Raw genomic sequence first — 15,657 nt, forward strand, 5'->3', positions numbered from 1 at the left:
CTCAGCTTTTTTATGAACTGTAAGGAATTATAAAAATCATGTGATTGTCTGGCACTTAAGCCTGGAAATACTAATGTATGAACCAAATGAGAACTGGAAGGAGAAATAGAATAGTAAAGAATCTTAATGTGTATTTGACAAATGTGAGAAATTTGATTTCTATTTTGGTGTGTTTTATTTATCTTGATCCTCTCATGTGGTGGTTATGTGCGAAATTAAACATTTGGCTTCTCCAGAGCTGTGTAAAATAAGCTGTAGCTGTTTTGGTGAAGGCATGAGATAGCAGTAATTCAGCAGTTCAGCAGTTGTGTGGTGTGGTTGCACAGCAGTTTGCAGTGAAATGTGTAGATTCTTGCTTTGGGTGAGCAAGCTCAGGTACCTAAACAACTTAAAGCAGCATCTGTGTTTATGTGGAATAATATACCTTTAAAAAGAGTGCTTACTTTTTCTTTAAATAGCCTGTATAGACTTTTGTGCTGTGTTAGAATGCTTTTGGTGTAGGAGTAGCTCTGCACATCTGTAAGGCAGTGAAATCAGCTGTCCAGGTAAAGGGACTGTACAGTCAGAAATGTATTCCTGAGTAGATTTGTCAGTGTTTGCTCTTGTGTGATGCAGTTCACAAAATAACTCTCCTTACTTTGGTTCTGAAGTTATTGAATGTTGGATGTCTTCAAAGAATGGAAGATGTGCACAAAACTTAATTGGATTGACTTTTTTTTAAATCTTTCAGATGCATTTGAGGACTGACTGTCAGTTTGAAGAACTCCCATGTCCTCGTGCTGATTGCAAAGAAAAAATACTGAGAAAAGATTTGCCAGACCATGTAGAGAAGACCTGTAAATACCGGGAGACAACCTGTAAATACTGTAAAAGCCAAGTCCCAATGATTATGTTGCAGGTGCAGTATTTTCTTGTATATGCATCAAGATTCCCTACATTAATGTAGAATAATAACAACTCTTCTTGTCCTTCTCTGTAGCTGGCAAAAGAACTTTGGCCCCTCAGCCAGAATTAATAATTCAAAAAAGAAAATAGACTGACTTTCAAAACATGTCTTTTTCCTGAGAAAAAATGCGCATTGAATAGGAAATATTTTCTTTATTCTGATGTTCAGATACTGCATTTTAAAAAGTTCAGATCCACTGCCTGGTATTGATACTGAGGTAAATTTTGCTATGCCTTTTAGATTTTGTTACAATTTAGATAATAAATGCAACTACTATAATAACAATCAAATATTGTGCAAGAAAAGCAGAAGCATTGCAGTTGACTGGAAAAATAGCATCTTCTGTGTAATCCTTCTTGGGTACTGTGTGATCTGTTATGGGAGGAAGGGAAGAATGTAAAACCAGTTCTGTCTTATGAGAGGAAGGAAAGAATGTAAAAACAAATTGTACCTTGGCATAACCAGCAGTGGTACATGACAGGCCTAGGATGAGTTACTGCTGTTCTTGGCATCAGAGTAGCTTGTCTGATAGGCAGCATATTGAGGGTTAGAATTACAGAGCAGAGATTGAGAAAGTCATGCTTACATTACACATAGAATTTTAACTTGACTGTGTTTGTGTTATTTCACATGGAAAGATATTATGCCGAATCTATCTTGGTATGAGTTTAATATAATTTTTAAAATTCTGTCTACTTTCTGTATTTTGATGGTTTTGGATCTCACACCTTCTTACTACAGTAAGAGTGATGAAATTTTATTGTCATTTGTGTTCTTGTGTGTTTTTTATTAGGTGAAGTCTGACAATGATGAGAAATGTTTTTTGCTTGGAGATGTTGTTACAAAAAGGCATAGGTAGAAACTTCCCAAGTTCTGGTTTAGATTTGTCTCTCAGTTATTTGAGTGCACACTCACAGGGGCTGGTAGTTCAATAACTGTGCCTTACCTAGAATAAGGTGGTTGAGTCTTGAAAATACACAGAAGAAATTAGGTCTACCCTGCATTTATTCTTGTACATTCTGATACAGAGGTGAAGTGTATTTAGGTATATTAGGGATGCTATTCTCCCAGAATTATGATTAGCTGGGGATTGGCACGAGGCAAAAAGTGATGCTAAAAAATGTGTGATGTCTTAACAGACAAAATCAGTGAGTTTTAACTATGTTTTGCAAACTGGATTGGCTGATATTTTTGGGGCTTTTTCCTAGATTTTTAAAAGTTCAGTGGTTATAGAAATGCAGATGGGCTTCTTTGTTGTGGCCTGATAAAATGTTATCTCACTATACTTTAGTAATGAGAATGAAAAGCTTAATGACACTGTATGTTTGAATCTTACAATCACAGAATGGTTTGGCTTAGAAGGGACTTTAAAGATCATTCTTGTTCCAGCTCTTCTGCTGTGGGCAGGGAGAGCTTCCACTTGACCAGGTTGCTCAAAACCACATCCAACATGGCCTTGAATGCTTCCAGGGACTAAGCATTCACTATTTCTCTGAAAAATCTGTTCCAGTGCCTCACCACACTCACAGTCTAGAACTTCGTAGTATCTAATTTAAATCTGCCCTCTATCAGCTTAAAGCCCTTCTCCCTTGTCCTATCTCTACATGCCTCCATAAAAAAAGTCCCTCACTTTCTTTCTGTAGGCTCCTTTAGGTACTGTAAGGTTTCTTTTTACTTCTCATTTGAGTTTTGTCACCCCATTGACAAAACTGGATTTTTAGAGATGAGCTTGAGTTCGTCTCTGGGTTTTGTAGCCTAGAATTTTCTCTAATGTAATAATGACTGAAGCTGGCCTCAGTGACTTGAACTGAAAACGGAGGTAGGGGGAGCAGACTGAGAAAAAAGGTATGCAAATGGAAACAAAAATTTTTACTGGAGAGCATGTGGTTCATGTCTTCATAGAATCCCGTGACTGGTGGGGTAGGAAATCCCCGTGGTTGGAGGCAGACTCCAACAAGTTAACAATGTTAGTAGAAAGCTTTTTTAAATTGCATTTGTCTTGCCTGCATGCTCACTTGGTGACTTTGCCTCCTAATGTCCTTTGTTCAAACCATCTAAAAATGTAGGGTTTCTTTTTGTCACAAACCTACCTTTTCCATCCTCTACCTCCTCCTGACAGATAAAGATTGTTAAAATGGAAATCAGTAGTATGAAATGCTCCTGGATTACTGTATTTTTCTGTGTGTAATCCACAAAACTGCTTGGAAGTGCTTGTCCTGTAACACTGATACTTAGACAGCAGTAGTGTGACAGGGATCTGGAAGGACAGCACTGTTTTGTGCCTGGGCTCCTCCCTGAAACCCTGGCCATAAACCAGACCCTGCCAGGACAATCTGGGCTCTGCCCCATGGTCTGAAACACAGCTGAGCTGACTGGGATAATGCTGGGGATGACTCCAGAAATTGTCCCTTGCTCCCTGTCACTGCTCTGGAGCCAGACATGTTCCTCATGTGGCCCTGGCTCTTCTGAGAGCTGTGTTAAAACCCTGCCCTCACCTGTGCTGGGAGCCCTGCATGTGCTGTCACCTGTGGTTTGTGCTGGATTTGGTGTTTGGCTTTATGTGCTCAACTGGGTGAATTGAGACTGGGAGGGAGAGAGTTCTGCCACTGGACTGGGGTTACTCTGGTATCTCCTGAAGTCTCTGGAAAGGTTTGCTGTGGTTTCAGTGAGTGGACACTGGGATGTGGAGCAAGGAGGAAACCAGGAGAGAATGCTGAGAAATGGCATGTTGCCATTTCTTATCATGAACCAAGACTCGGTGTCACAGCCTTTGTCAGATGGTTTGGGTAGGTTAGGGAAGAGGGTTAGGGAATTAAAATTAGGGAATGAACATTAGAAGGGAGTATTACTTGTCTGGGTTTGTAGTTGATAAATAGATAAGGACTTGTGTAGGGCATCAGGCTCCTAAAGCCACGTGGTTGTGTGAGATGTCTCCCTTCAGCACAATTCCAGGTGTGTTCAGAATGAGAGGCCCAGGTCCAGCTCTAGACTCTGAGCAGGAGGGGTGCTTTGTGGCTCCTCTTGTCAGAAGAGCATGGCTGTCACCCTGGCAGGCTGCTCTGAGGAGAGGGGCTGGCACTGCTCCTGCCTGGGTACCCTGGTGGGGATGGACTGAAGGTGGCTCAGGAGCTGTCCCAGCTCTCTGGCTGAGCTGAGGTTCCCTGGTCCCTGTCACTGGGACTGTGCCACAGCCTGAGTGAGTGAGTGTGAGTGGGGAGCATGGCAGGGTAGATGGCTCAGGACAGCATCTGGTGGCCTGCTCTAAAAGGAGGAGATACACAACTTCAGACAGTCCCAGAATTCTGACCAAGGCCTTTCACATCTTGGAGATCAGTTCTCCTTTACTTCTCGGTCTTGTTTCAAAAAATAGACCTGGTTACTGGGCAAAAAGGGCATGCTATTTGTTCTTCCCTTTCTAACAGCCTTATAAATCTAGAGCTTTGTTTCCTTTGCTTTTCTCAAGTACCAGAAATGAAGCAGTGTGTTTCAAGTTGAATGGGACATGTCACTTGACAAGAAACAGATTTTTCATTTTGTTGAGAAGACAGAGAGGAAATGTAAATTCAGTTATCTTAGGCCTGACTTTCTTCCTCACTGGGGTGGTAGGGTTTGATAGCTGTGCTGAGATAACTTGTCATCTGGATTCAGGTTAAAATCCCTGCCCAGCATTATGATGTGTAACAGTGAATCTTAATATCAGGTATTTAGGAATCAAAATTGGAAAAAAATTAGAAGGGAATATCCATACATAGGAAAGAGAATCCCTAAGAGTGGGCAGTGTACATTTCTAATGAACTTTTCCATGCAGTATATACCCTCACTAGAAAGGACATCTCGACTGGTTCTGCTTTCTCTTAAAGATGCCCAATTTTGTGAATAATTGTTGGGGATTAAAACTTTACTTTGACTGCTATTTCATTGTATGAAGTAAAACCAATAAAATGGTAAGAAAATAGATTTGCTTTGCATAGGAAAACAAAAGGAAACCCTTGGTTTTGCTTCAAGATATCAACACCTCCATCAGAAGTATAAAATGATGTTTTAGCAATTGCAGTTCTGTAACTGTGCAACTGGGAATAACATTGAAAAAATTTTGTGGGATTTTTAATTATTGTAGGATGCTTTTCTTTGCAGGTAAGTCCTCTCTTAATTAAAGAGTAAGGTCTGATTTGTGGTTTGTTTGCTTTTTTCCTCTGTAGAAACATGAAGATACAGACTGCCCATGTGTCATGGTTTCATGTCCTCATAAATGTAGTGTTAAAACACTCATGAGGAGCGAGGTAAGAAGTCATGCCCAGTGTTGTGCTGAAAAATTAAATGTCTTTAGTAAGATCTCGCAAGAATTTTGCCAGAAGCCATTTCCTTGTTAAAATGTGAGATCTAAGGAAAAGCTTTTTCTACCACACAGTTAAGTGTGATAACACTCAAATATTTTAAATGATTTCTTGAAAAACTATTTTAAAAGAAACAATTTCTTTATTTTGAGTCATTATTACACTTGGCTTGTCCAAGATTAGCGCATGTCCTCCTTGCTTTTGTTTTTACTAGCTCTCCCTCTGCCCTTCCCTCGTTTCAGCACCACAGAGCAGCATCTTGGGGTAGTTAGCTTATATTAAAATAAAAATACACAATTAAAATTCAGTCCACATTGACAAGAGTTAGTAAAGACGACAAAAATCATACAGATGTGTGATTTCATGGAAAAACTTAAATTGCTATTAAATCTATTAAATTTTAGGGGGAAAATAGTAACAGATACTTAGAGAAATAGTGTAAGATTAAGGTTGAGTACAACACACTAACAGCTGATGCAACAATGCATAAAAGTTCTCCTGATGTGTAGAAGCTTCCAGTAATTAGTATGTAGATGAAAAAAAACTTAAGCCTGACTTTGAAGAGATCCATGTTCTGGTACATGAAAAGATAAAAGTAGCATCTGTCAAAATTGAGGTACTTAATTTTTCCCTTAAAGTAGAACTTACTTGGCCAAGGATAGAGAAGAACTTACTGGAGTCTTCATCACTCAGTAAGCCTCTTTTAGGGAAACTGAAGTTTCTGATCTGAGGATGAGCTTTTCTCTTTCCTCTGCTACTTACTTCCCAAGCTGGATTCATACCATTTTTAGTTGCACTTGTAAATTATTAATTGTGGCAGAGTGCAGAAGGCACATAAGACTCCTGCCAAAGTTTATTGCAGTCTTTTCCTCCAAGATAATGAAATACAAAATATATGATAGATATTGTATTTATTAAGAGAAATTGAGCTGTTAAGAAAAGAGAAGATACTTATACTGGCCAACCCTACCAGTGCTTACTGCCAAGATTAGATCCTGGTTCTGGAGCACTTTGGCTTATTCTTAAAGCCTGATTTCAGCAGTTACTTTCAGAAGAGGTGTGTCTGAGTGCTTGTGAGGGCTGCACCATTAAAGGCTGGGTTGTTACACACAGAGTTAGAATGGGGTTTGAAACCATGGGTAGGAACAGAACTTTAAACAGCCCTTTGCCCTGCATCATCTGTTGCTGTATGTTGCCTATTTTTTTTTCCTAATACTGTGAAAATGTATGTATTTCTTGGTTGCATGATTAGGGACAAGAAGTCTAATGCAGAAAATGGGAAAATGCCTGCCTAACAGTTTGAGAAAATTCTGTAGTGTACAAGTGGATATCTTACTGTAGAATAAAAGGCAATTTTCATGTTTAATTCATAACTCCTTGGCAGACTTCTGGTTTTCAGAAGTTGAAAAACGTGGCATTCTTGTAAAACCTGTTAGACCACATGTCCCTTTCTTACTTCATTTTTTTTCCTCCACTACATGTCTTTTGAAATGATACTGTGAATTTCTACAGGTAGTGTTTAGAACACAATAGTTGTGAATCAGAGATGAGTGACTGATGGCATCTCAGTAAGAGATTTTACAGACTCTCTTGTCTGTTCCAGAGCTACACATTGAGAGCAGTGTTGATTCACCACTTCTTTCCAGGGAGGTGGATGAGCTGAGTCATGTGGGGCTTAAGGTGTGGGAATTTCAGATGAGATTCTGCAGCTCAAAAGAGTGATGCCAGCTGAGGAGCCAAGCTCTGGCTCCTGTCTGCTTTGTGGGAAATACAAACTGCAGACTCTGTTTTTGAAAGGAGAGTGTTTGTTAGGCTGTCCTTTCCAAAAATGTCTCTCTGCTCCAACTCTTAGGCAGTTTGCATCCAGCTGCTGCCGTCTGTGCTGCTGCTGTCCATGTATATGTACATGCTTCTGTGAATTGGTTTACTTTTAAATCAAAAGTGGTCTGTGCTTGTAATAATCCAAGATATTGGACTAAATCTCAATCTGTGAAAAATGCAGGCATTTTACTAATCAGTTTTAATCCCGTGTACTGCATTTTTATAGAAGTTACTTAACAGTACCTATTCTAAAACTCTTTGTCTGTTTCATGCAGTACTTGTTTAGTCTTTTTTGTGTAATTTAACTGTTAAATTTAGGCACAGAGAATTGCATGTTATGTTTTGAAAAGTTGGTTCCTCGTGAAATTAGGATCAGAAAAAAAATGTACTTTACTACAGTGAAACTGATCTTAAGACTTGCTCAGAGCACCAGTAAAAAAAAAATTTCATTTTTTGAGAAAAGATGAGCCATTCACTAAAGTCAAATGAAATCAAATAATTATAGAGTATGTTCTTAAATTGGGTTGCCCATTGGAATAGTCTTTGGTAGAAGTTTCACTGTATATTAAATGTATCACACTGTATACTGTATGGCATGTGTGTGTGGTTTACATATGTGTATATACAGAATTAGCACTTGAGATCAGACTGGAGAAAATATACACATGTGTGTTGTATGTTCTGCAAATGGCACACAATACAAACCTGATAACCTCTGCCCTTTATGTTATCATGCAAAAGTCTTTTTGCCAAAACTCACATTTTTTTCCTATTGCAGTTGAATGCACATTTGTCAGAATGTATTAATGCCCCAAGTACCTGTAGTTTTAAGCGTTATGGCTGCACTTTTCAGGTCAGTATATAACAATTATACTTCCCAATTGATGAAAGTCTGCAAATAGAACCTAATTCTTTGACATTAAAGTTCTGGACTTCTCTAGTTTCAGTTAAGAAAATCATCCAGTTGCACCAAGTGATTATACAGGAGATGTTTGATTTTGCATTTTAAAATAATCAACATGAAAAGCCCACACATTCCTGCAGTGGTTTGTGAGTTCAGTTGTTAGGTGTATCTTGTTGAAATAGGAATATGAACCATTTGAAGAACTTGTTAACTGAGGATAAGAGGAAAGTCTCTTTAGTTCTTCAGATAATAGACTGGTAACTTCAGTTGTTTCTATGAAAGCATTTTCTTCAACTAAGTATGTTTATATTTTCTCTCATTTGTGTGTCTTAATATTTTTAATTGAGGTTACATGTAGGTTAGCACACTTAAAACATGTATTTTTATGTGCATTAATATGTCTGTGTGCACACAGGTGTATAATCAAAGCATGAAATTCATTTTTAAAGAAAAGTTTTAGGTTTTAATCCTGGCAATCCCTGCAATATTAAAAAAATAAAGTAAAACCTGAGAATTTAGTTTCAGTAGCAGTATTCCAGTTTCTTCCAATATTCTGCTTCCCTTACCATAAATCCTGGGGAATTGGGATGCTTATGTAATGAAAATATTGGTCAGGACATTTCAGAAACTGCTGACAGGAAGAAATGGCATTTATCTGATAGAATGATTCCTTTGTTAGCCCATGGCTATTTTAAAGGACAAGGACTCACTGAGGAGCAACACATCTCTATAGATGATATCCTGCAGGTATTTCCAGGTTCTTAAATAATGAGCATTCATCTTTTTAAGTGTTAACAGTAATGCTCTTAGAGGTAGAACTGATCAATGCTGTAAGCCTGCCCACTGTTATGTTGTACGTATTGCCATTCATTTTATGTATGTATATGTGTGCATATATGTACATATATCCACATATATATTTTTAGTACTTTATATAGAGTACATACCTTGAGGATCATTGAAACCCTTTCAGTTGCTTTGCAGCACTATCTACCATCAAAGCTAATATTCTCTGCATTGCAAAGCACTTACTGAAGTAGGTGTAAGCAGCACAATACAAATGAAGTAAGTAATGTGGTCTGCATCTTATGTACTCTGTATATAATCTATGTGTGTTCTGTAAACTATATAGTGATTATTTGTAACAGCACTTATAGGTTGTGCAGAGGCAGCATATCTGAGTATCACAGAACAATCATGGTAACATCTTAACGTGACAAAATAGGCATTGTAATAACTCTCAAAGCTGGCAGTTTCCAGTGATAAATTTATCTTAAATATTTGTCTTTAATATTCAGCTGAAGGAAAATGTAATGCTTATGAAGCTGTTCATGAAATGGAACGGAAGTTTTAAATTACAGTCAGTGGAATTGGAAGATTTTATATGGCTCAAGGGTTTTACTGTGCTTTGTTTGGTTCTAAGCTACACAAAAGGCTCTAAAATACAACTCATTTTGTAAAACTTGTTCATCTTTATTGTTTCTGAGTTATCAAGGACACTGGATGGACATACATAGCAGTTGTATAAAACACTTGCTATATTAAATGTATTCCTGATTTTTGTAAATTCCCACGTAGATTTCCCTCCTCTCTACAGTTCTGCAACAAGCACCTGTGAACCAAAATATGTAGTGTTGGTTCGATGTCTTTATATACTTTTTCTTTGTAGGTTTAAAAGAAGTGGAATTGGCTAAAATGTATAAATTCTTTGTTGTCACAGGGAACAAACCAACAAATTAAAGCACATGAAGCCAGCTCAGCAGTGCAGCATGTTAACTTATTGAAAGAGTGGAGCAATGCTCTAGAAAATAAGGTATATCTTCTACTCACTTCTAATTTTCATTGACTTCTTTAAATCATACAGAAGTACTGGAAGAAAAGCTTTTTTCTGTTTTACAGCTGTTCAACATTACAGCTAAAGCACTGGTAGGCTTCAAAAGCTATCAAGCCATTTAGCATATCTTTGTGCCTTTGTTATATAATAAAATGCTGTGAGAAACTTGGCTTTGCAACTCCATGGACAATTTTCCTCATTGATAACTTCATTAAAACACTTCCTTCAGAAAAATAAACAGTCCAGTGTTATATTTCCTCTCTGAGCTGCCTTCTTACAGAACAGAGAGTTCAGAAAGCCATGGCAGCACTATGAGCTGTATCTTTGCTACCTCATCATTTTTCCTGACATAACTTCAGAAGTGTGTAATAAACTGGTTATTTATTTTATTTATTTTTGTTCTTGCTCTCCAAACTTAAAGACCTGCACAGGTTAATTAAATTAAATACATTGTAACTCATGGGCATGATGATGTCTGCTTTAGTGCTAGACCAGCATGAAGTTCATGTTGCAATGTTTCCTTGGGACTCCAGGTTTTAAATTGTTTGGGATTTGGGAGATGCTGGGAGTTGTATCAGCTATGATCTTGTGAATAAGCTTGAATGACTTAACCACATGTTCTGCAAATAAAATTCAAGCCTTTGATTTAAAAAATGCAAAATTTCAGAACAAATTGCTGTTTTCTTAAATCCTTTAGACAAAGTCTTACGTAGGCATCAAACTGATGTTTCTGTATTTTGAAGGGAAAGAAGATCCCAGAATTACCAAAGTATTCTACAAATGCAGGCACAAGAGTGAGAAGCCCCCTTCAGACTTTTCTCAAATGAGTTCACAGGTAGCAATTCCAGTGTAAGCTCAGTGGCACTTGGGATATGATTTCTGTCATCTCAGAACAGATCATAAGCAAACAGTCTAAAAAGCACATGCCCTTCTTGGCCTACAGAGATCTCTTCTGCCTGGGTCTCCAGCAAGGTCATGCAGTTGCAGGAATTGTAGTTTTAAAGCAGACAATTAACTGAAACAGTGTAATATGTTTTTTGCCCTCTGCATGGTTGTTCCTGAACTGCTTGGTTTTGAACTTGAAGCCTCTTAAAGAAGCCATTGAACCTGGCAGAGTTCTAATACAGATTTTTTAGATACAATTTTTCTATGTGTATAAGCAGGTCTTAGTTTGAGGATCCATAACATTACTTAAGTTTGCTTTTGCATTGAAACTTTGTCAATGTAGGAATTTACATTTTTCAGTTTTGGGAGATACAGATTCATATCCTTAGTTCGTTTTTCATTAGTCTGAAAATTATACAATTTATTTCACATCATAGGAAAAAACCCACTTTCCCTGTGACTTGCAGAATAGATCATGTTTTGCCTTTTCTCAGTGTCCTGAGGGGTGCTTTGTCATTTAAAAAATGCCCAGTGGTTCTGTGTTTGTCTCTTACAGACATTAGAGATGATACACTTCGCTACTGTTTTATGCTCGACTTTTGTTTCAACTTTCATTTAGGACAAAACTGCTTATCATCATATGTCCATTTTTTTTCTTTTTACTTCCTGCTTTATAGACTTCTTCCTATTCATAATAAAGAGTTGAATCACTGGAAATCCCAAGCCAGTGCCAAGTTACCAGAATAGCTAACCACATGTCATATGTCAGTGACTTTATTCTAGGGAAGGGTAACAAAATGATTTGTAACTTCATTGCTGTGCTCTTCTTTGAGGAAAAAAATAATCAATGCACTGAAGAACGACAGTGCCAAGTCACACTGGCTGATGGTTATCTCAGAAATCTTAGCCCTGCTGAAGCCAGTGGAAGTTTTCTTAGTTTGTATAGGGTCAAGATTTCATTTGGGGTTGTCTCTGTGGAGGGCTTCTCTCCTCCCAGTCACCACATTCTTTAACAGTGCAGGTGGAGTAGGCAAACTAGAAGTCTTCAGAGCTGCAAAGCTTGTGCTAAGTTAGGAGTTTGGTATTGAATGGTGCTGCTGGCAAAGAGTAGTGAGAGAAGGTCAGATGTAAAATCTTGAATCAAAACTTTGTGGGGGGAATTAAAATTCAGTGCTTTTTTCCCCTCTGTGATGATGTAGAATTGCAGACTGAACTCCCACAGTTTTGTAATGTTGGAAATAATTAGTTGAAAGTAATTTTGTGGCTTCATCACATTCTTACAGAAAACTGGTATAAACTGTTTTGTTTTTTTTTATATGAGACTTAAGTATGGAACCTGTTTGAATACAGTTTCTTGTGGCATATGGTTTTTTCCATTCTTCTTTAGTAAGCAGCAGTAAGCAACAGCTTAATTTGCAAAATTGCTGAATAAGAGCATGCTTTTTCCTAGGAATATTTCACATATGCCAGCTAAGTAAAGGAAGCTGATGCAATGTGTAATTAGATGCTGTGTTTCCTTCACCCTTTTTTAAACTGAAGTTCCAAAGATGTTGAAACAATAGTTAGGAAACTATTTAGTGTTAAATTTTTTTTTTATTATTCACAAATCACAGCCAAACTACAATTGCTGACTTAGCAATGACAGTTCTGTCTGATTAAGGACTGCAGGACATAATTCTGCTTTTCTTGTATTCCGTAAAGCTGCATGGAAAAATCTCAGTACAAAACAGCCCCACGTTTTATAACTTGTACAAAAATGGAAATGCAATGCTTAGTGACCCAGCCCATAGGTGCCTTGTGATTGGGAGGCCTGGGGAGGAAACAGTGAGAAAAGGGAAATGTAAAGATCACAATTAACTAAAGAACTCTGATTCTCTGATTCATTACGGAAATGGAGGATGCAAAAAAATGAAGTGTCCACCCAGCAGATCTTATATATCTGGGAGACAGAGGTACTGGTTTAAATTTAAATTTTTTCTGGTACCTAGGCATTCCTTCAGTCTCAGTATTGCTTCTCTCTATGCACTGACAAACTTAGCTTTGTCTCATTTCTGTTGAGTTTCTTTTGCCAGTTTTTCCATGGATAAAGTGCAGAACCAACTTGTGTGTGTGTGCACAGGTACTGCATTGTACTATATTGAAAAGTAGATACCCACACATGTATTATGGTATCTCTGTATTTTTGGGCCCCACCTGAAGAACTTGTTGAATGCCTGTGGACTTTGACAGTCCTTTGTCTAGTTTAGGTTCAGAGATTTGAGATGAATTACCTTTTCAAACAGGCTGAGTTCTGCTAGGAATGCAGTGACACATAAGGGATTTGGTGATGGTGTCAGATTAGAGGGCAGTTAGGGGGATGGAATTCTACAGTGGCACCCACATCAGAGGTGGAGGTAGCTTAACCTCAAACTAGCAGCTGTAATAGAGGCCAGGAGCAGATTTTTTTAGACCATGAAACATCCAAGTAATTGGTCTTGATGTGAAACATTCATCAAGACTTTTTTGGGTCTGAAACGATGCTCTGTCATATCCATTTGAAGATCTATCTGTGGAATAGTCAGGGCATGTCCAAACATCATCTTGTGCCAAGTGTTTGTTTTCTGCATTTTTGCTGCTGAATGATCTTGCCTGGGGGAAAACTGCATTTCTCCAAAAAGCAATGCACCACCACCAAGCAGCCCCTTTCTCCAAACCACATTAATGAACAAGCACTAAGCAGTATGACAGAAAATATTTACTGTATTACTTTCATCCCCAAGGAGATATATAATAATGATATTCTTTTAACAAGGCTCATGTTTTAAAAACAGAATGAGTCACTAATGAATAAATTCATAAAATGTCAGTACAGAGAATGTAATCCACAGCCTGTAGTTCTTTGGTCTTTTCTACTAGTAGGCACCATTGGATTGTCCTTCAAATACATGGATCCCTTCTACAGTCATTCATTTCAAGAGTTTTCATCGCCATCACATTCTTTTAAGCCAAGTCAGTCCCATGTAGATGTTTTTCCTTAAATTTGCTATAGGTTAGGACAGATTGGAGTAGGTGAAGAAGATTAGTGTTCCCTGATCCAGCCAGCTCAGCTTGTCTCTGGTGTCCCTTCTGTGCAGGGCTCGAGTTCTTAACACCAATTCAGAGTGAATTAAGTTGTTTCTTCCAAACTCCAAGCAACTCCCAAGTCAGTTGGTGGGAACCAGGAAACCAAGCTAAACAACAACTGAATAAAGAAAATGTTACATTTAGACACAAATTCTTTGCTGGTTTTGTGTCCCATCTGCACTTTCTTAAGCCAAAGCTGTACCAATGTCATACATTGGAAGTGCAAAATTAGCTATCAGAAGGTTGGGTTTTATTTATTTATTTGCAGTACATGGAGAGAGATTTTATTAGGATCTTATCCCTTTCATGTGTTTAAGATAGTTTTAAAATAACATAGCTATTTTAGTATTTTGATAAACTTTGGCAGGAGTAATTGTAGAATTTTTTCCAGGTGGCCTTGCTCCAGAATGAAAGTTTGGAAAAGAACAAGAGTATACAAACTTTACATAATCAGATTTGTAGCTTTGAAATAGAAATTGAAAGACAGAAGGAAATGCTGCGGAATAATGAATCTAAAATACTTCATTTACAGGTAAGAAATACAGACTCTCCCCATTAAAGCAGAAATGGCAGTAGCTTCTGTTTTGTGCCTTTACACTTGTGAAGTGAGGTGGTATAATTAAAAAGTGGGGGGAGATATTTAACATTATTAGAGAGCCATTCTGTTATTTTTTTCTGGTTTGTTGTGTAAACCACTGCAATTGCCTAGCCTATGTTAAAACAAAACAAAACAAAAAAGTTTAAAAAGGGAAAATATTGAAAACAAAATAGAAATCTTATATGAAGAATAATCTTTTTTTTACTTTAAAAAACTGCTTAAGGAAGTCCCACTGAAGGACAAGATTAGCACCTTAAAATTGTTGAATATTACATACATTCCTTTTCTACTTGCTGGTATTAAAAATAAATACAAATCATGAGTGAGAACAGTTTGGTATGGATTTAATTCAAACATAGCATAATGCATTTGAATACACTTTTTAAAAATCCAGATTACTGTTACCCTTCTGAGGAAAATTTATCTAGTTATTCCTTTGCTGATAGGTCTGAGTTTCATGTTCTGTGTTTTGAATGACCTGGCCACAAGCCAGCATGAAACTAGGAATCCTAAGGATGCCCTAGCATAGTGGTTAGCCCAAGCTGAAATTCCTTGCTCTGTATTCAAAGCTGACTTGCAATTGGGTGCTGGGAATTTGTATTAGCTTGCATGACACTAACCACAATAAGGGAAACCTCAGGAGGTATTTAGCAAGCAATTGTGGAGGTATCATTTACACATTAATGTAGTATCTGCTGCTAGAATATCAGATACTTGTTGTAGCATTCACCTTAAAGGAATGGAAATAAAATTATCTTTTTCACTTACTATCCACTTCACATACAAACTGCAAACGTTGATAACTCAAGAAAGATAAAGGCATCCAAACCAGTGTGTGGCTAAAAGGGTTCAGAGGGTGGCACATTCAGGAGCTCAGGGCCTGGAGACCCTTGATGATGGTTTATAAGGAAACCTTCAAATTTAGCAACTGCAACATTTTTCCTTATAGCAGTAATTTCTTTCCATGACCTGCCCACTTAGTAACCAGCCCAGCCTGCCTTAGTCATTGTTCCTTGTCTGATGATAGTCTGGGATATGGCTGCCTGCCTGCAATATTGCATTCTGACACTGGGGAGCTAATCCTTGTATGTACTGATATTGCTGATTGAATCTACCAGGAGGTAAGTTAATTTGTAAGCCTGAAGTTCTTACACATGCTGTCTCAATGGCCAGCAGTGAGAGTGGAAATGGGAAAAAGATAGATCTGAGTTTTTCATTATTGTCTTAAATGAC

The 15,657-nt window shown here is 37.7% G+C and overlaps 1 protein-coding gene across 4 annotated transcripts in view; it reads left to right on the forward strand.

The window, feature by feature from the left end:
• Nucleotides 1-15,657, forward strand: part of TRAF3 (TNF receptor associated factor 3) — a 70,218-nt gene that overhangs the window by 41,856 nt on the left and 12,705 nt on the right. For all 4 annotated transcript variants that reach the window (XM_059473685.1, XM_059473686.1, XM_059473688.1 and 1 more), the window contains 5 exons: nt 731-898; nt 5,146-5,226; nt 7,880-7,954; nt 9,726-9,818; nt 14,218-14,358. In XM_059473685.1, the coding sequence (XP_059329668.1) occupies nt 731-898; nt 5,146-5,226; nt 7,880-7,954; nt 9,726-9,818; nt 14,218-14,358 (558 nt within the window). The remainder of the gene's footprint in view (nt 1-730; nt 899-5,145; nt 5,227-7,879; nt 7,955-9,725; nt 9,819-14,217; nt 14,359-15,657) is intronic.

The sequence above is a fragment of the Ammospiza nelsoni genome, chromosome 6 (assembly GCF_027579445.1).
Source record: "Ammospiza nelsoni isolate bAmmNel1 chromosome 6, bAmmNel1.pri, whole genome shotgun sequence".
NCBI lineage: Eukaryota > Metazoa > Chordata > Aves > Passeriformes > Passerellidae > Ammospiza > Ammospiza nelsoni.